Raw genomic sequence first — 19,350 nt, 5'->3', positions numbered from 1 at the left:
GATTGTATGAGTGCCGAAATGGATAAAAGCCCCCATCCAAACAATTACTATCACCAGTAAGAACAAATTTTAATTTTTATCATCTACAATCCTTTCTTATTTATTTTATAGTACAGTACATTGATTATTGCTTTCATTTTATGGATCAATGGTCTCGTTAGATAGTAAAATTCATGTTAAATTGTTGTTTTAGGGGTTGTTTTTAAAAGTCTGGAACGGATTAATCTGTTTTGCATTACAGTGGTTAGATACACTTCAGGTTACATACGCTTCAGGTTACAGACTCCGCTAACCCAGAAATTGTGCTTCAGGTTAAGAACTTTGCTTCAGGATGAGAACAGAAACCGTGCTCTAGCGGCGCAGTGGCAGCAGGAGGCCCCATTAGCTAAAGTGGTGCTTCAGGTTAAGAACAGTTTCAGGTTAAGAACGGATCTCCGGAACGAATTAAGTACTTAACCTGAGGTATCACTGTACTTTCTATGGGAAAGTGTGCCTTGATTTTGGAGCGCTTTGGTTTTGGAACGTACTTTTGGAACGGATTAAGTTTGAGAACTAAGGTACCACTATAAAGGACCAAAATAGGTCTCTGCCAGATTCGATAGGGCTCATCCTATGGCCTTATAAAAAACAAACACCTTATTGGCTTTTATATCTGTACTTCGCAGGCTACCGCGGAGTAAATGCAATTAACTAGCCTTTGACGGTGTAGTTAGTTTAACAGTGGAGGAGACAGGGCTGTAAAGTGTAACTTTGGAAGGAGAAATGGAGTCTTACAAACAAAGCATGTCACTGTTTTCACTTGGAAAAAGCTGTAGGATATACACGTGTGTTTGGGTGCCTTACCTTGCAACTAGGATGTGAGGGGAACAGCTCTAAAGAACCTATTGCAGCTGATAAACATAAACACTGTACTAAAACAGGGCCTGAGCTGAAGATCTTCACAGGCACTGGAGTTTATGAACAAAATCCAGCCAGCACTTAAAATGTCAATCTTGCTTAACCTAAAATTTATTATCTTGGCTGCATGATTATCACAGTATTTCCAATAGCTGGTTGAAATACAATTCTTATCTGTCCCTTCCACTTTACAAACATTTTTTTTTTTTTTTAGCTTTCCAAAAAGCGGAAACAATCACTTTTCTTCAGTATCTGAAAAGCATTTGTGAGCTAAAGTGGATTTGTTAGAATGAAGTGCGGTCTAGTCTCTAGAGAGCTCTTTTCAGTTCATTTGCTTTTGCCTGCACTTTGAGAAGCCAATGGTGCAGGTAAGTATGTAATTAAGGGCTTATTTAAAATGTTGATTCTTTTACATGTCAGCTTGCTGCATCATGCCCACAAGGAATAATAACCCACAGAGAGTTTACATACTCCTGGTTTTCTATTGTGATTTGGGCTGTGTAAGATTTCTGTTTTCTGGATCACGCCTGGTTCGTGTTACAGATTATGTGGCTTGTGTGCGTGCCACACACATCGCCACACACGCGCAGCGAGGCCTGAGTTTGCTCAACTCCAAATGTGTGTGAGCCCTTAAGATCATGTTCTAGAAAAGCAAGGGTGAAAATGAAAGACAGAAAAGTGTACCTTTCTGCAGTTGTCCCTGAAGCCACTTACAGTATAATGAACTATTAGCTACACTTCTGAAGTGTGTAGACTTTCAGCATTACACTTTTACCATTGCAAATGAAATGCATAACTTTTTGCTGTAAGCTAGGGCAACCAGCATATTTCTTTGCACATCTACTCAGGAGTAAGCCTCACTTAAGTCAACAGGACTTAATAGGCTACAGAATTGCAGCCCAGAGGTATTCAAATGTTAATTGCATGCCTTTTTAAAAAATAAAATATAATCACATAGGTGGAGCAAGTCACACCACCACCGCTGGAGTCTGATATTATGTTTGTATAAAATTATGTGCAAAAGATAAGTTTGAAGGAACGCATATTGCGTATGCCTATGGAACAACATTTTAGCCCTACTTTCGTTATGTTTTTGCGCGGCTGTTTTTTCTTGTTTTTTAAAGTGGGACTCCATTTTAGCTAATTGTTTTAGACTGCATCACTATAAAATGAACTAGCGACGGTGCAGCAATCAGCTTTTCCTGGAACTAATTAACTACAGCATGGCGAATTAAGGTAAAGACCCCCCATAGTTTTGAGGGATTGCCCGCAATCCTGCGACGGTGCAAACAACTTTTATACACCAGAAGAGCTGCAGAACAGCTCACTACAGCAAGCACACCTCAAGTTCTGACTCTTGGCTTCCGCTTGCCAACAGAACCTCCTCTAAACTTGCAGAGAGCAATTTCCTCCCGGGGCGAGCATGCGGCTCGGCCTCCCCCTCCCCTCCCCTTTCCTTCTATGCAAATACTTCATGGCTTATTTCGCGCCACTGAGCTAGGTCCTTGCAGCACCACAAAAACGCCAGAGGGAAAAAAATTTAAAGTGGGGAAAGGTAGTTTCTGCAGTCAAGCGCAGTTTATCCGCGTTTGGGCTCCGGGCTTTGCAAGGGGAATGAAGACCTTGCTGGCGCCTGAGCTCCGTGGCAAAGAGCAGGATGCGGCAAGACCTCTTTCTGGACCTTCCAGGACTCCAGCAGTTGGCGGGGAAAACTGCGCGTAATCCCCGCCCTCGAGCAGCTTTGGCGCGAGTCGGCGGAGCGTTTGGTCTTTGCTCCTGCGTCCCGCGGAAAGAGGCCGCGCTGCGCCTTTCGAGTGGCAATTCCGCCGTCGGCAGCATGGACCCCTTCGGCCTGCAGGTAGGGGCGTCGGGGTGAGAATTAAGACTTGGGGGCCACGAAGTTCCGCTGGAATCACTGGAATTGGCTTGCGAGTAAAAATGCATAGGATGGGGGGCTGCGCGGATGAAGAGAACAGGCGCAGCTTCCCGAGACCCTTTTCAGCCACAGCAATTTTTTATTAATTTTTTTATATAGTTTGCTCTTCACCGGGCATTTTAAATCCCTAAGTTGGAAAAGGTCCCACAAGCTGCTTTAAAAGAAGCGATGAACTATGAAACGTGGGGTGTTCTGGATTTTTATAAAATGCAAACATAGCCGGGGTTGTTAGTTTTGTTGTTTATTTGCTCTTGTTTTTTAATGGCATGAAAGCGTGCTTTTGGATCGCGGCCATGCCAGCTGCGAGCGTTCCTCATGCATCAGGATCGCGCCTTTCACGCTGCAATCCTGCGTACGTTTAGTAGGAACTGAAGAGCGAATAATAATAATAAGTAAAAATAAATAAATCATGCGCTAGAAATATACCCAGAGAGTGTCTCTTTTGGTTCTAGCAACTAACAAGTTTGTGGAGCAGTCCTGAGATTTCTGGATCTGTCGAAATAGGTGGAGGAAGGCGGCTGGCTTTTAGGGCAAGCTGCGACTCGTTTTGGTTTAACCCCGGTGTCTTATTCTCCGGGCCCCTACCAAGGAGAAGGGAGCGTGTTTGATGGTCTTCCATAAGGTCTTCCATAATGTTTTTAAGCATTGCATCCCCCGGAATCCCCTGCAGTTTTGAATGGGGGGAGAGCGCGCGCAGCCCCGTGGAACTCATTGGGGTTCACTTTGGAGTAAGCCAAAAGCAACGCTGTGCATTTTTGGTGCGCTTTTTAAATAGGGAGCCGTGCTTCCGCCAGCCTGACCAAACCTTTTATAGCAAAACGTCTCTCCCCCCCCCCCCCCGGGTGTTACTTCCCCTCTTGTTCCGGGATATTTTTCCAACTGCAAGCTTTCTTGGGGAGAAAAATGGAACCAGGAAAACCACTGCCAATTCAGGGGGCAGTCTCGTTCGTATACTGTACTCCACTTCTCTCATGCAAAAGATGGAGGAGGGCCTCTTATCCCTCCCTTCCCCGCAAGGCAGCGGAGGGGGGCGAGCCCCTCTTTTCCCGCTCTTTAGCGCGCTCCCCCATAGCGCTTTTATCTTCTCTCCGCCCGCCCACCAGCCACGTGAGCCGCCTGGGACTTTAGGATTCACCCCTTTATGTCTCCTTATGGCCGCTGCCAGCCCGGGCTGTGGGGACCCAGGAGGCAGCTATGGGGCTGGCGAAGGGGGATACAATTCTGTAAAGTTCCATCTTTCCGCAAAAGTGTGTGTGTGGGGGGGGGGGTCTACGTAGCTGCTTTGAGGTAGAACCCGCAGCGCAAGCAGCTGAAACGGCCGTTGGAGCAAATGGGGAGTCGGGGAGAGATTCCTTGAGTCCTCATTTGTACTTACTCAACTTGTGAATAATCTTTGCCTTCTTGCAGCATTTAACTCATGAGCAGGCTCTGGCCTGCCTGGGAGGCTTGTTTTCAGGCCTAAAAGCGGCTCCCCCCCCCCCCCATAAATACCTTAATCCCAGATTTATGACTCTTGCATGTGTAATTATGGTTACAGTAACTCATTGGAAAGGAAAGTCACTAGTCTAGTCGTCCCAGGCAAGGTTTTGCTAATTTATTGGTTCTTTGTGCTTCATGATGGAGCTCAGGAATTGGAAGAACAGATTTCAAAGGAAATATGTGGCTCAGAACATGCCTTGTTTCCCAAACTTGGGTCTCCAGATGTTTTTTTGAACTACAATTCCCATCATCCCTAGATAGCAGGACTAGTGGTCAGGGATGATGGGAATTGTAGTCCAAAAACAGCTGGAAAGCCAAGTTTTGGGAAACATGGGTCTGGCTTGGAATTCCTTCAAGGCCTGACAGTGTTACTTGCATGTTTTTCAGAGCACCTAATACAGTGCAGATACTAGAATTAACTTCTTAATTACTGAGTGGTTCACTTATGCTGACCACTTGGATTTTTTTTTTAAACTGCCCTATCTCCAAGGACCTAAGGACCCTGTATATGGTGTTTCACTTCCACATGTTTAGCCTCACATTGACCCTGGGAGGTAGGTAGGTTGGACTGAGATATGTGAGTGGCTTATATGAAAAGTTCACTCGTGAGTTTCATAGCTGGTCTCCCAAGTCCTATCCCTGTACTCTAACCACTATACCACACTTGCTTTCTAATAGTCCAGTTATCCTAAAAGTTGACACCTTCACCCTGTACCACACCAGCTGTTTTCTTTATTTGCCTCCTGCCTCCTAATTTTAAACTTAGCTGCTGACAGTTAAGCTCCATTGAATTGAATGGGGAACACATCTGAGGAAGAGTCTTTAGAGTGATAAACGTTATACTAAAGTCTATGCTTTGGATGTGTTCCTCTCAAGTTTTAGAAATCCTATACATTTTTTTAAAAGGCCTGCATGAAGTGGGAATTACTTTTGCACTTTCCAAACTATATGATATTAGTAGGGATATGAGAAAACTATTACTAGGGCTGCTATCTTTTGCCCATTTGCCCGCAACTGTTGTCCACTCAGAAATAAGCTTCATTGAGTTCATCTGGTAGACTATATAAGGATCCTGTGCTTCATATTTACAATTAATTTTATTGTCACTTATCTGTGTGTTTTTGTTTTGTGCTGGTGTGCTTGGTTTGGACAGTTTTCTGACATAGTTGATGTTGAACATCCTGGATCATTTGCAGGAGCTTTGCAAAAAGTGTTTTGGCTCCATGCACTTTGAATACAAAATATCTGATGGTGTTTGTCTTAATTTTTAAAAAATGCAATTATTGTGAACAACCACATTTATGTAGGAGTAAGATGCACTGAATTTCCTGGGACTTGCGGTGTTAGCCAAGTGTGTAGCCCAAACCCTTTCTTCAGTTAGACCGCAGAATGTTATCATGTATGGCTACATAAAATAGTTAAGTAATTGTGAAGACAGTCTGATAAGGATGGAGTGATATTTGAGGAAATCTTGAAAGGCTTCGGTGCATAAGTGATAATGTACAGAGGTAAACTTAAATGGGCAAAAAAGGGTTTCATATAATAGTTCGTCTTCGTTTCCAAAAAATGTTCATGCCTTTAGAAAAATGTCGATATTTTTGAAGTTTGCATATCCAGCCATTATGTGTGGAACACACCTCTGAACTCCAAAGTTGGATTAGTAACTCACATAATGGCTCATTTACCTGGTGGACAGGTAAACTTGTAACCTGCAATAAGAGCCGCTTCACCTATAACTCTTCAGCTACACCAAGCTGCGCAGCCACAGACTGAATTTGCCACGCTACTGCCAAATCTGGGTTACTTAAAATTTGTGGCAGTGGAGTCACATGAATGGCTGGCCATAAGCTGAAGTGGTTGGGAGTGTTAAAGAGTAGGTTGGATGAGAAAGCACAGCTGCCATTGGCTGAAACAGTCAAATGAATAAGGTTGGCAAACTTAGCAAGGAAAAGGCGCATTTCCTATTTTTTGCCATGCTATTGCTTTAATAACTGGAACTGATAGATACGTTTTACATTTTAGAAATGTAAGACACAGCTGAAATCTTTGTTTTAGACTGGATGATTGAATTACCCCCCCAAAACACACACACACACACACACACACACACACCCCTACCTTACAATGACTGTTGACAAGACACTTGAAGATTATGGGAGGAATTCAATTTAGCACTATGGCAATCATTCAGCCTGTGGTAGTTTTTCATTTCGCCAGACTAAGCAATCCCCCCCTCTTCTGATGCACTTGTTTTTGGGGTTCTCCTGACCTCCCTTTTATGGTATGCACAGGGGGAAGGGGAGGGGGAGTCCTGATATGCAAGGCTTCTGATAGCAGGACTTGAATTCTGCCCCCAAATTTCCTATGAAAATATATATGGTGAAAATGCCCCCTCTGCCTAATAAATAAAATGCCCAATTTTGACTCCTGGATGTAGTGCAAAATATGGTGAAAATGTTAGCTTTGTGATGCAGTCTAATATGTAACAGCTCTTCGCTATCTAGTGTGATCAAGTTTAAGCATTGTGAGATTGCTCTAGAGAACTAATCTTATTATAGAAACCTAATTGAACTACCATCTTCATTTTGTAGGGAAGGAAGAAGCCCACAGCATTCCGCAATACAAAACTGATCCCCATGGAAACCTCTTCATCCTCTGATGACAGTTGTGACAGTTTTGGCTCTGATAATTTTGCAAACACGGTAAGTAAAAAGTGCGAGAATAAACAGAATCGAATGCGCGGTGCGGAAAAATGCCCCATCCGTGATTAAAATGCTTTGCTTACATTTCTATACAGCAGTTATGAATATACAGTATGTACTGTAATTTCATTTCGCTTTCCCCCTTGTGCTTCTAGGTAGTAATTGTTGGAGGTAGATTAGCCACTTATTCTATCCTTTTGAAATGTCGCCTAACCTAACATGCCTGATGATTTGCTGTAACAGCTCTGAAACCATTTGTAAACCCCCTGAAACATTTTTCTTTGTTACAAAAGCTATTCTCTTGTAGTGCACTTGTAAAATGTGATTTGCTCTCTGAACAGTTTATGGAAAATAGGTTCTCTTGAAAAAAAAGAGAGAGAGAGAGAGCAAGAAAGAAAAATAGAAACACCTAGTGTACTTTATTCTTTTTTAAAGAAACGGAGCTTCAAGCCAGAAGTTGCAGAGGAGATAGCAAAAATATTTTATGAGGATTCGGATGATGAATCATTCTGTGGTTTTTCAGAAAGTGAGATTCAGGATGTGCTGGTGAGTTGTACAGTTTAACTTGCTAATTGCATTCACACTGCATGTGCATGCTGATGCCAAAATAATACTCTGCAAGCTAATGCATGATGATTGACTAAAGCTACAATCCTGATCTCACTTACCTGGGAACAAACCCCATTGAATTCAGTAGGACTTAGTTCTGAGTAGACATGGTTAGGATTGTGCTGTAAGTCTGGGAATCGAGAGCCAGCAATTGATTGCACACGGAAGCAGTCTGCTCCCTTGTTCAGCTTAAATCAAATAATATTGGCATTTGTAGCAAACTGCTTTGGGCAGCCAATCCCAGTGAGACTAGCTGTCCTGCGCTGATCAGCTGATTGGTGCTCACAGAAAGCCTCCCTTGGCCAAAAAGTAATCAGATGTGCTCTTTATGGCTCTCACTTGTCCTTTTGCAGCCATGTCTTTTCCGGCCCACACCTGACTTCACATTTAATTATCGTTTATTGAATTTGTCAGTCGCTTTATCTTGCCCAGGGCAACCTAAAGCAGTTTACGACGAAATAGACAGACAGACAAAAACAACAATAACCACCCATATAGATAAGTTAAAACCTAGAGGGAAAGAAATATATTAGAACACCCCCAACCACTTTTCCAAGGCCACAGGCTTGGTTATAGAAGAAAGATTTTGCCTGGCGCTTAAATATATATATATATAATGATGGCATCCGGAGAGCCTCACTGGGGAGAGCATTCTACAAATGAAGCCACCGCAGAACAGGCTTGTTCTTCTGTTGCCCCACCCTCCAGGCTTCTCATGGAGGTGGTACACAAAGAAGGGCTTCAGGGTGAGTGTGAGGCTTGCCAACTGGTAGAAAGAAGCATTTCTCTGCCACATGCAGTCCTGTGTTGGACATGAGGCTGCTCCTTACTAAAGAAAAATGGTTTTAGAAATACTGATATCCCATGGGGGCTGGTAGTTGTTCTTGTGGAGACCTGCACTATTACTAATAATAATGATAATGATAATGATAATAATGTGATTTGATCGCTCTGTTGTGGTTATATGCTGCTTTGCAGTTCCCCTGTTTTTCTCTTTTGGGTCTTCCAAAATAGAAGTTTTGGCTTTGGACCTTTTAAAAAAAAATAGCAAAGTCAATCTGAAGGGAGAATGAGGCGGCTTCCTCAAAACCAGGTTTATGTACAGTGAGACAACTTGTGCTTTCTGCAAGCTAACCTTGGTTGTTGATGTAAATGCACTTGAATTTGGAATGGTTCTGAGAAGCCATAATTGAGATGGTGGATCCTGTTGCAACCGTAACTAACTCTTGATTTCACAACTCCCATTTTTTTTAAAACCCTGAATAGAAACTGGATACAGACTCGGAGGAAAATATGAGCGACGGAGATAAATTTTCATGTAAGAGGCCACGGAAGTGCTCTGTTCCTCTTAAAGTTGCTATGAAGTTTCCACTTCGAAGATCTAAGAGGGGGAAGAGCGAAATAATTTTAGCCCCAGAACCTCCCTCCGAACTGGAATTGGACTCTGATTCCGATGAAGAAAGAGGCCCAAAATTCTTAGAGAAAAGGGCTTTAAATATAAAGGAGAATAAGGCCATGGTAGGTACAAAGAAATGTCCTCATGCATGTTGAATTGTTGCTGTTTTTCTTGACCAAGTTGTAACATAATGAGCTAGAGTTCCATTGCATTAATAAAAACATGTGCCGCTTCTTAATATTCCATTTGCACATGGTATTCTACATGCCACTCCATTCAAAATATTTTTACCCAGTTTTATTTGTTACCATTCTTAGAACATTTCTGAAATTGCAGTCAAGTGACTTGATTTGAAATAGGATTTATCCAACCACATACCTAGTGCTGTCCATCTTCCTGGTTTAAAGAACCTCTTAAATAGCCCTTGTACACTTTCTGAATGATTAGTCTCAGGCTGGACTCCCATCAGGAACCAGTTCCAAAAGGCTTCAGTGAAGAAGGGCTGGCTCTGAGTCACACATACACACAACATAATTGAACACCTCTCACTCCCCACCCCATTCAGAAAAGCCCTTCCACTGGTGAACTTAGAGTCTGCCACTTGTAAATACAGTGGTACCTCGGGTTAAGAACTTAATTCATTCTGGAGGTCCGTTCTCAACCTGAAACTGTTCTTAACCTGAGGTACCACTTTAGCTAATGGGGCCTGCCGCCAGCACGCGATTTCTGTTCTCATCCTGAAGCAAAGTTCTTAATCCGAGGTACTATTTCTGGGTTAGCGGAGTCTGTAACCTGAAGCTTCTGTAACCTGAGGTACCACTGTAGATACAGGCGGGCCACCACCCTGGTGCCTGCTAGCACTGGCTTGGCCATCCTTGGTGAGATGTTTCTGAATTAACATCCCGTCAAAATCCCATAGTAGCATAAACTTCCTGACACGAAACCACTTACATTCTATGTTACCTTTTACAGCTTGCAAAACTAATGGCAGAATTAAAAAACGTGCCTGGAATTTTTACAAGGAAAGGTCCCCTGGCAACTCCAACTTTGGTAAGTCGCAATCATTTACTTCTTGTTGTTTTTAAAAAGTCATTTACAGTTTACAGTGGTACCTTTGGTTACAAACTTAATTTGTTCCGGAGGTCCATTCTTAACCTGAAAATGTTCTTAACCTGAGGTACCGCTTTAGCTAATGGGGCCTCACACTGCCGGCGCACAATTTCTGTTCTCATCCTGAGGTAAAGTTCTTAACCCGAGGTACTAATTCCAGGTTAGCGGAGTCTGTAACCCAAAGTGTTTGTAACCTGAGGTACCACTGTAACTTGATAAGCCAAATGCAGTGAATTCCAGTTCCTTAGAACTTAACTGTGTGATAAAAAAATGCCGCCACCTGCTATTACTAGTTGTTGTTTTTTTTATTGGTCACTCCCTAATATTTCAGTTCAGTTAAAAGCACCTGCAAGTCTTTATATCTAAAACAAACAAAGCAAAGTCCTGCTCAGTTGCATATTTTACCTACGCGCTTGCGTAGAAATAAAAATGAGTCTAAAGTTCAAATAATTGATCTCCTGACTTTCCCTGCATGCAAACAGTATTTGGATGATAGACAACGGTCACTGAGGTCTGCTTTGTATGCTTAAGCCCATTGATTTTGATGGTGTGGTGGTTGGGGTTTGCAGTACAGTGGTACCTCAGGTTAAGTACTTAATTCGTTCTGGAGGTCCATTCTTAACCTGAAACTGTTCTTAACCTGAAGCACCACTTTAGCTAATGGGACCTGCTGCTGCTGCGCTGCCAGAGCCCGATTTCTAATCTTATCCTGAAGCAAAGTTATTAACCTGAAGCACTATTTCTGGGTTAGCAGAGTGTGTAACCCTGAAGCGTATGTAACCTGAGGTACCACTGTACACCAGTAAAGCCAATGCAGTGTTACTACCTATGCCACTGCCCTGACCTTGCCACTGCCTTTCCCTTCACTGTTCTGGTAAGTGGCAGCGATGCTGCTGTTGGGAGACTATTGCCTTTGCCCTGCCCCACTGAGAAAGCCGCTGGGAAGCTGGAAGTCTGTATTCCATTCTGAGGCCTCATGGGAATACTTGTAGTGGACGGACTTCTCTTCTGTGCATGAGTTTGTGAGGCAGAGAAGGAAGACCTATATGGTTTTCTCACTTCTGCCAAAACTCAACCGTACACCATTGTTCCTTGGTTTCCCCTTGCTTCCTCCAGCTTGGTTTGTCTCATATTCCACTGATTGTGAATTGAGCCCATTTAGTACCGCATGGGATGCGGGTGGCGCTGTGGTCTAAACCACTGAGCCTTGGGCTTGCCGATCGGAAGGTCAACGGTTTGAATCCCCGTGACGGGATGAGCGCCGCAACCCCAGAGTCGTCCATGACTGGACCTAACGGTCAGGGGTTCCTTTACCTTTTAGTACAGCATAGTAATCCATGGTTAAAGAAGCCTAACCATGGTTCAGTGTGGTATCTAGTTAATGTCTTCAGAGGTTGCCCTGCTCCAGAGGGGAAGCTGCATCAGAGAAGCAAGAATGTTGAGTGGCTGGAAAGTGGAAGTGGATAAAGCACTCCAAACCATGGTTGCCACTATTTTTATTTGGAGGCAGGCATGGTTTGGGTTCTGAAGTACAGCCAGCACAAACCATAGTGTCTGGTTCCTTACACTTTTAACTTGATCACTGAGATCTTCCAATGAGGGCACTTAACCCATGCTCCTAAGGTTTGGTCGGCCTTTCCAAGGAGCCAGCCCTTAGTGTGGAATGCCCTGCCAGTAGGAGTTGGGAAGGAATCATCCCTTGTTTCTTTTAGATAGGGGTGGTCCAACTTTTCATACCAACTTGGCTGCAAGAGTACTTCAACATGGAAGCCGCGGGCCGCACACGGGCTTGTTGCCCAGGGGTGGAAGGAGCAGGGCCAAAATTTGACACCCCACCAAGCCCTTGTGCTGCCTTCCCAAAGCCGGCCAAGTGAGGTCTCGGGCTTTGAGAAGGGGGCACAGGGCTCTGGCAGGGTCCTAGAGCCCTCCCAGCTCCCTCCTAAAGTTGGAAAAGTGCTAACTCTCCTTTGGGAAGGTAGAGGGAGGATTCTAGGACCCTGTCAGAGCTCTCACACCTGAATCCTAAAGCTCAGTGCCTCACTTAAGTCTTTGGGAAGGCAGCACGAGGACTTGGGGGGGTGTCAAATATTGCTGAGGGCCGCCAAAAAAGGCACTGGGGGCCATGTGTTGGACCAATTGTTTTAGATGTCTTTTAAAACTGGTCCCGTTTAGACAGGCCTTCAAAATGTGTTTCTCCCCCCACCAACCAGTCATTATTATTATTTATTTTACTGTACTAGTATGTTTTTATGTTAACTGCCTTGTTATGTGTTTTTTTTCTTACGCCTTTTCTTACGTTTTTATCCCAAACATGCAATTTTTAGATATTTAAGTAAATGATGCCTGAATTGAGGTTTAGGCTGCAGTGTTGTGCACACTTACCTGGGAGTAAACTTCATTGAACATGGCGCATTAAAATTGTGCCTAGAAATGCACTGTTAGTTAGAGCTGTAGCTAAGAGATGGAAAAACAATGAAAATTTTATTTCTGTATGGTGTGCTTTGATGATTTTTTTGGTCCTTTATTACAGAAACCGCAGCGATCTCCAAGGAAATCATTTCCCAGGCGTTCTTTAAGGAGGAATCCAGAAAGAAATGCCAGGCCTCACACAAGATCCAGGTCCCTGATCGAAGGTCCTCCAAGCCCTGTTTCGGAGAAGGCGGATGAGGAGGAGGATCCGTACTACTTAGTGAGAAGGAAAATGTCTGATGAATACTCTGAGGTCTGAGTTGTTGATTTTATTCTAATTTAGAGCGCATGAAGTGGTAGAAACCTCTAAAATATAAACTTCACCTGGGTGGTTCAAACGCAAATTAAAGTTCAGTTTTAATTACGGTGGAACCTTTGTTCTCGAATGCCTTGGTACTCAAACATTTCGGCTCCCAAATGCTGAAAAACCAGAAGTAAGTGTTCCGGTTTTCGAATGTTTTTCGTAAGCTGAACGTCCAATTCTGCTGTCGGCTATTGTTTCCGGGGCGCCTGCGCCAATCGGAAGTCACACCTTGGTTTTTGAACATTTCGGAAGTCAAAGAGACATACGGAATGGATTACGTTCAAGAACCAAGGTACCACTGTATAAGCATTGAAGAATACATAACTAATTAAGCAATGAAGACCACAATGAGCCTAACAAGTGAGACAAAAGATTTCCTTCATCTGTTGAGAGGGGCATACATGCCCAGAGTTGGACGTGATTGGGTTGGTTCTCATACATAGCACTGTTGACAACATTTCGGGAAAACAAAAGTCCTTGGAGGAAGCGCATAGCAATGATTCCTTCTTTTGCGTCATCCTGCTGTCATTAATGTGGGCGCTCGACTTCTGTGGAGAGGGTGTGTTAGTGCAAGTTCCTCTGCTGCTTCTCCATGCAGACAAGAACAAGTTGAAGGATGGATGTATCGGAAACTCATTGAAACCACTCCATATGTGTTACTGGCGAGGGGTTTTTTTTGTGCGTGTGTGTGTGGCTTAACTTGAGAAATATTTAATTTGATATGTTTGGGCTTTTCTACAGGATGAATCGGATGGTCCCAGAAGAAAAAGTTCTATGACTCTCCCCCATGTTATCCGCCCAGTGGAAGAAATCAGTGAGGAAGAGTTGAATGGTATCTGTGAGAGCGCAAGAGATAAAGTGTATAATCGTGTGACGGTAAGAACGCCAGTGTTGTGCCAGCATATTCATTTGCTCTGCCCAGATAAAATGAAGTTTAAATGTTCTGTGTGAGTAGGCAGTAGCCCCTTACACTTAGAAGTTTCCCCGCTCCTTATTCCAAAACCAAGAAGCTCTTTCTGGCAGGACTGCGGAACTTGCTGCTAGGCTCCAAACCATCAGCTCCAGCTACAATGTGCAGTGGTCTGGACTGATGGGAGTTGAGGCCCAACAGTGTCCAGTGGGCCACAGGTTTCCCTGTCTTATGGGAGAGTCACTGACCCTTTGCAGATGATCAGTAAGATTAACGGGGCAACTTGGAGCTGTAGGAAGGGGAGAAGGAGACATATAGCTCTGCTTTCTTTGCTTTATGTTGGACAAAGGTGGGGAATGTCTGGCCCACCCAGGGGCCAGGTTTGGCCTGCCTAGCCACACCCCCTGCTCTACACCTGATGATATTACATTGGAGGGGGGCAGTACAGTGTTACCTCTGGTTAAGAACTTAAATTCGTTTCTGAGGTCCTTTCTTAACCTGAAACTGTTATTAACCTGAGGTACCACTTTAGCTAATGGGGCCTCCCACTGCCGCCGCTGTGCGATTTCTGTTCTCACCCTGAGGTAAATTTCTTAACCCGAGGTACTACTTCCGGGTTAGCGGAGTCTGTAACCTGAAGCATCTGTAACCCGAAGTGTTTGTAACCCGAGGTACCACTGTACAAGTTTGGCCAAAAAGGGTTTCTCAGGCATTGCCCATCATTAGTCCCTGTAACCACCCACAACACTGTTGTACAGCATTTGGGCAGCACCCCACCTTGAGAAGTATCAATCACCTGATGTTAGATAGTTGACCTAAGAGGATCTGTGAATATGTAGCACCTCTGGATTTGAGGCCAGTAGTGTCCTTAATGAATAGAACATGTTGCTCAGATATAATGCCATACCATGTTTTGGAAACTCTTATGAATCATGAATCATCCCTGTTCTTCAGTTCCCACCTGAATTTCCATTTTAGTAGCTGAATTGTATGTAACCTGTGACTTGCTACTGAGTCAGACAGTGAGGTAGGGAAATGGGGAAGAAGAAGAAGGAAGAGTCCAGTTTCATTTGCCCTTGTCGTTCTTTTCGCAGGGTTCCACTTGCCATCAGTGTCGGCAGAAGACTATAGACACCAAGACAAACTGTCGCAATCCAGAATGTTTGGGAGTGCGCGGACAGTTCTGTGGGCCTTGCCTACGCAACCGCTATGGAGAAGAAGTCAGGACTGCTTTGCTGGATCCGGTAAGATAAAACTTACCGTATTTTTCGCTCCATAAGACCCACTTTTTTCCTCCTAAAAAGTAAGGGGAAATATCTGCGTCTTATGGAGCGAATGTGTGGTCGATCACTGGCTCCCTTTCCGGCTCCGCCCCCTTGCCCAGGCCTCCATTGTTGAATGTTCTGCAGACAGAGGCTGTTTGTTTCCCCAGCGACATGTGATTGATCAGATTATCTGTCTGGAAACTGTAGAAACTGCTCCCTCCTTTTCCTAAAGAAGCTGCAGAACTGTGAGTTGAACCCCATAAAAATGGGATTTTTTCCCTTTGCAAAGTAAGCTCAACAACTTTGAGCAGATCCTCAAAAAACGGGGCTTTTCCCCTTTGCAAAAGAAGCTGCACAACTGTGAGCTGATCCCCCCCCCCCCCAAAACAGAACTTTCCTCCTCTAAAAGCTAGGTGCATCTTATGGTCAGGTGCGTCTTATGGAGCAGAAATACGGTAATTTTTTTACTCGTTTTGACGATGTGGCAGTGTCAGGGACTGGCTGAATGAGGAAGAGCGATGGGAGCTGCCCACCCAAGAACCCACCTCATGGATGGGTTCTTAGATGACGTCTTAGACCCCAGATCCTGGTGGTGGGACACTTGAGGAGCAGTCTGGGGAAGAGATGAGCTGGGAGGTGCTAGAAGCAAGGGTGGGCGGCCAGGAAAAGGAGGCCCTTCTAGGTCAGGCTTAGAGGCTGAGAGTCACAGTGTGAGGACAGAGAGGAGGCAGAGGTTGCCTTTGCTATCCAGCGGCAGGACCCTCCCAGTCCTGCTGACACACGGATCGAGCAACAGGCCAGACAGGTGTACAGGAGGAGCCCACCTGCTTGATGCAGCCTTCTTCCACTTGGGGGAGGGATCCCGAGTGAGAAGCTAGGGAAGGGCGTGTGGCCAGTGGCCAGTTTCAGCAGCGTCTCCAGTTGGATTAAGATGAGCCAGGGGACTGTACTGTGATGTTATTTTCCATTAATAAAAATTGCATTCCATGCCTCCTGTTCCCGCTGGTGAATGACCTTGGGCTTGCTTGACAGGGTAGGGTTCACAAAGAAATCATTTGAGCTCCTGTGTTTTGTTTAATAGATGGGTGCTTTAATGTTACAATCCAAAGCAGCGAGTCATTCCAGAATTACTATAAACACATTCCTTCTCCTCTCTCCCTTCTCCCTCTTTTAGGATTGGCATTGCCCACCTTGCCGTGGCATCTGCAACTGCAGCTTCTGCAGGCAGCGGGAAGGACGATGTGCTACAGGTGTGCTTGTTTACCTGGCCAAGTACCATGGCTATGACAACGTCCATGCTTACTTGAAAAGGTAACTTTGGGCTTCTCTCCTTTCCACCCAATTCTCCTGTCTTTTGTCGGAGTTTTCATTTATTTATTTATTGACTAAAAAAGGTTCTTTGAGCAATTTACGACTAAGAAGTTGAACCCACAGGTACCGTATTTTTCGCTCCGTAAGACACACTTTTTCCCTCCTGAAAAGTAAGGGGAAATGTGTGTGCATCTTATGGAGCGAATGCAGGAGGGAGGCTCTGCTCAGTACTCCCTTTAAAGAGCCGCGCGGAGTGTGTCAGTCCCTTCTTCCTCCTGGGGAAAAGCCCCCAAGAGCCGCAAACGTGCTCCATGCAGCTCTTTAAAGGGAGCGCCAAGCAGAGCCTATATGCGTCCCAGGCTCTGCTCAGCGCTCCCTTTAAATAATTTTTTTTTTCTGGCATTCCCCCTCTAAAAACTAGATGCATCTTATGGAGCGAAAAATACGGTTAAAAAATAAAACATAAGGAGTGGAATAAAGAAGCCAGAGAATATATAGAGAATAAAGCCCAGAGTAAAATGCACAGCAAAAAATAACATCAGTACAAAATACCTTGAAAGGTTTTTAGGATGGTGAAGATGGGGAAAGGTTTTCACCTTTGCCAGGCGTACCTGTCTGAGGAAGGCCATTTTATTACTTGTGCCACCACTGAAAAGGTCCCATCTTCCTCATAACCACCTTTTGCACTCGGGGCACCTAGAGAATGGCCTCGGAGGGTTATCGTTAGGGCTGCGTGCATGATCTGCTGGCTGTAAAATTTAGTCTATTAGTCTGGTTTCCTTTGCTTTCGTTATGCATATGTCAGTCTGTTCGGAGGGCGCAAACAGATTGGTGAATGGTGTGGATGATTTGCAGAAGGCCCCAGTTTCAGCCCACCATCTACGAATGAGAGCCATGAAAAACAAAGAGCTGGAAGGATGGGTTTTTCACTAAATGCTGGGTTAGATTATTGGTGATCTTTGTTTTTGTTTATAAATAATAATTCCGCCCTTTTTAAATCAAATTTACAGCCTGAAACAAGAACTTGAAATGCAAGAATGAAATTGGACGTGGTTCTATGGTCATCGGCAAAACTGGCGTTAAGGTTGTTTGTTTGTTTTGAAGGTGTTGGTTGCTGTTTTTTAACACAGCATTCATTTCCCCCCAAGTTTTAAGAACAAAACCCTTTGTGGCATTTGGCTGAAGTTCCACATTACGGGGTGTGAATTTCTAATTCCGTTAGGTAGCAGTTTTCCTTTCGTGCTGGATGCAATTAGTTGTTACGTGTGTTAAGCCACAGTGTGGCTTCACACAAGGGTTGAAACTTGCAGAAAGAGATACCTACAGTTGATTTTTCCTGAATCTCACTAAGCCAAGCAGCAGGTGGGGTGAATCTCCACACAACTTAAGGGATTTACATGGTTAAGTGTTTCTATATCTTGCAGTCTAGAGCTGCTGTCATCACAACATTGGTTCATCCTTTAGGGGTTTCTCATCCTGATATATCACCCTTTTTTAGATTTAGCAACAAACCAGAGAAATCGGGAATCTGACTGGAAATACTGTTAGTCTTAACGGATGTTGCAGGAGAAGATGACAGTGACAAAGGTGACATTTCCTAAACTGAAAGTTTTGGTGGGGGTTGAGCCGCTTTGAATCCAGAGCTATAAAGGTACAGTTTATCCTTCATGCTCAAGAAAGCAGTTAGTTGTTTTTATCCATCATAAAGTATTGAATAGATTAATAAATGTTATACAGTGCTCCAAATAGTAGATTTAAAAAAGGATGAACAAACTTAGCTGCTGATAACGTCTTAAAAGTTCTTAAAGCCGCTGTGTTGCTGCGGGCTTGATCTGAAATACTCGATGGAAAACCATGTACGTCTTAAATTTTGGGGTGATTCATGCAGGAGCAAGTCCTTTTAACCCATCACATGCATAGGGCATAATGTCTAACATGGAGCTATTGTGTGTGGGATCTTGCACGTTGCATGAACAGGGGGTATAGTTATATACGCTTAAGCCTTGCATTGTACTTTATGCTGGCTGGGTGATAAGCCAGCAGCTTGCTCTCATGCTCATGGTATGTATATATAGCTCATCCACGCAAGGGACCAGGTTGATGAGTGTAGACTGATCTAGAAGCTGATAGTCCTGTATGTTTCAAAGTGCATTTAGTTAATAGGCCACAGGACTTACACTTCAAACAGTTAATAATGGCTACAAAATTTCACACTGATACGGACTCTTGTACAACAGGCGGGAATTGTGTTCCAAAACCTTAAAAGTTGCTTGAGAACGTAAAAGGTGTCCTTTCGGTAGGACAAAAGCAATTTACCACTTAGTTGTTGCTTGTAATGCTGTCCGCAGTTCTCTACATGTGTGACACTGTATACTAAAAATGGTTGCTGAAAACCTTATTCCTTGTGTGGATGGGATATGGGGGAAGGGTTGCTATCCAATCATACATTTTTGGAAGGTAAAAATCTGCTATTTTGCATCTTTTTTTTTTTTGACATGGATATAAAATTCTCACATGCGTTCTGCTTTTTCAACCTTTTGTAGAAGTTCCCTTATCATACAAGAAAAACCTAGTTCAAAACCTGTTCAAAGATGCTGTTGTATATATGCTAGATCCTATGCAATGTCTGCTCTCTGGTTTTCTTCAAGCATAGCAAAAGACTACTGTTAGTTATGCATACTGTAAATGGATCCTGTGATCTACAGAGCTCTTATGTACAAAGTGTAGTTTTGATAATAAAAACCTTGCCTAGAAATAATTACCATTCTCTTTTTTTAAAACGTTTCTGCACATGGTGATTTGTGTCACTAGCATTGCGCTGTATTGTCTAATGCACATGTGCTTCTGTGTTGTGTGTGTGTCAAGGTCTCAGTTCATTTTAGCAAAAGACACTAAATGTTCTGTTTGTTCACAAAAGCAATTCTAGGTCCACAGATGTTTTGGGGCTATAACCCCCCAGGAG

At 43.8% G+C, this 19,350-nt stretch overlaps 1 protein-coding gene across 2 annotated transcripts; it reads left to right on the top strand.

Moving 5' to 3' along the window:
• The first annotated feature begins 2,419 nt into the window (after nt 1-2,419).
• On the top strand, nt 2,420-19,146 carry CDCA7 (cell division cycle associated 7). 2 transcript variants are annotated; one of them, XM_080971746.1, is made up of 10 exons: nt 2,420-2,755; nt 6,904-7,014; nt 7,450-7,560; nt 8,890-9,141; nt 9,992-10,069; nt 12,660-12,851; nt 13,644-13,778; nt 14,907-15,056; nt 16,252-16,388; nt 17,399-19,146. In XM_080971746.1, exons 1-10 carry the CDS (start codon nt 2,555-2,557, stop codon nt 17,427-17,429), a joined length of 1,398 nt encoding a protein of 465 aa, XP_080827872.1. In that variant the 5' UTR covers nt 2,420-2,554; the 3' UTR covers nt 17,430-19,146. The 2 variants fall into 2 exon arrangements, with proteins under 2 accessions (XP_080827872.1, XP_080827873.1); XM_080971747.1 differs by lacking the exon at nt 7,450-7,560.
• Nucleotides 19,147-19,350: the final 204 nt, after the last annotated feature.

The sequence above is a fragment of the Podarcis pityusensis genome, assembly GCF_964106645.2.
Source record: "Podarcis pityusensis genome assembly, chromosome: 1".
Lineage (NCBI taxonomy): Eukaryota > Metazoa > Chordata > Lepidosauria > Squamata > Lacertidae > Podarcis > Podarcis pityusensis.
Note: the sequence above shows the minus strand (reverse complement) of the source record. Positions and strands in the feature narration are given on the sequence as shown.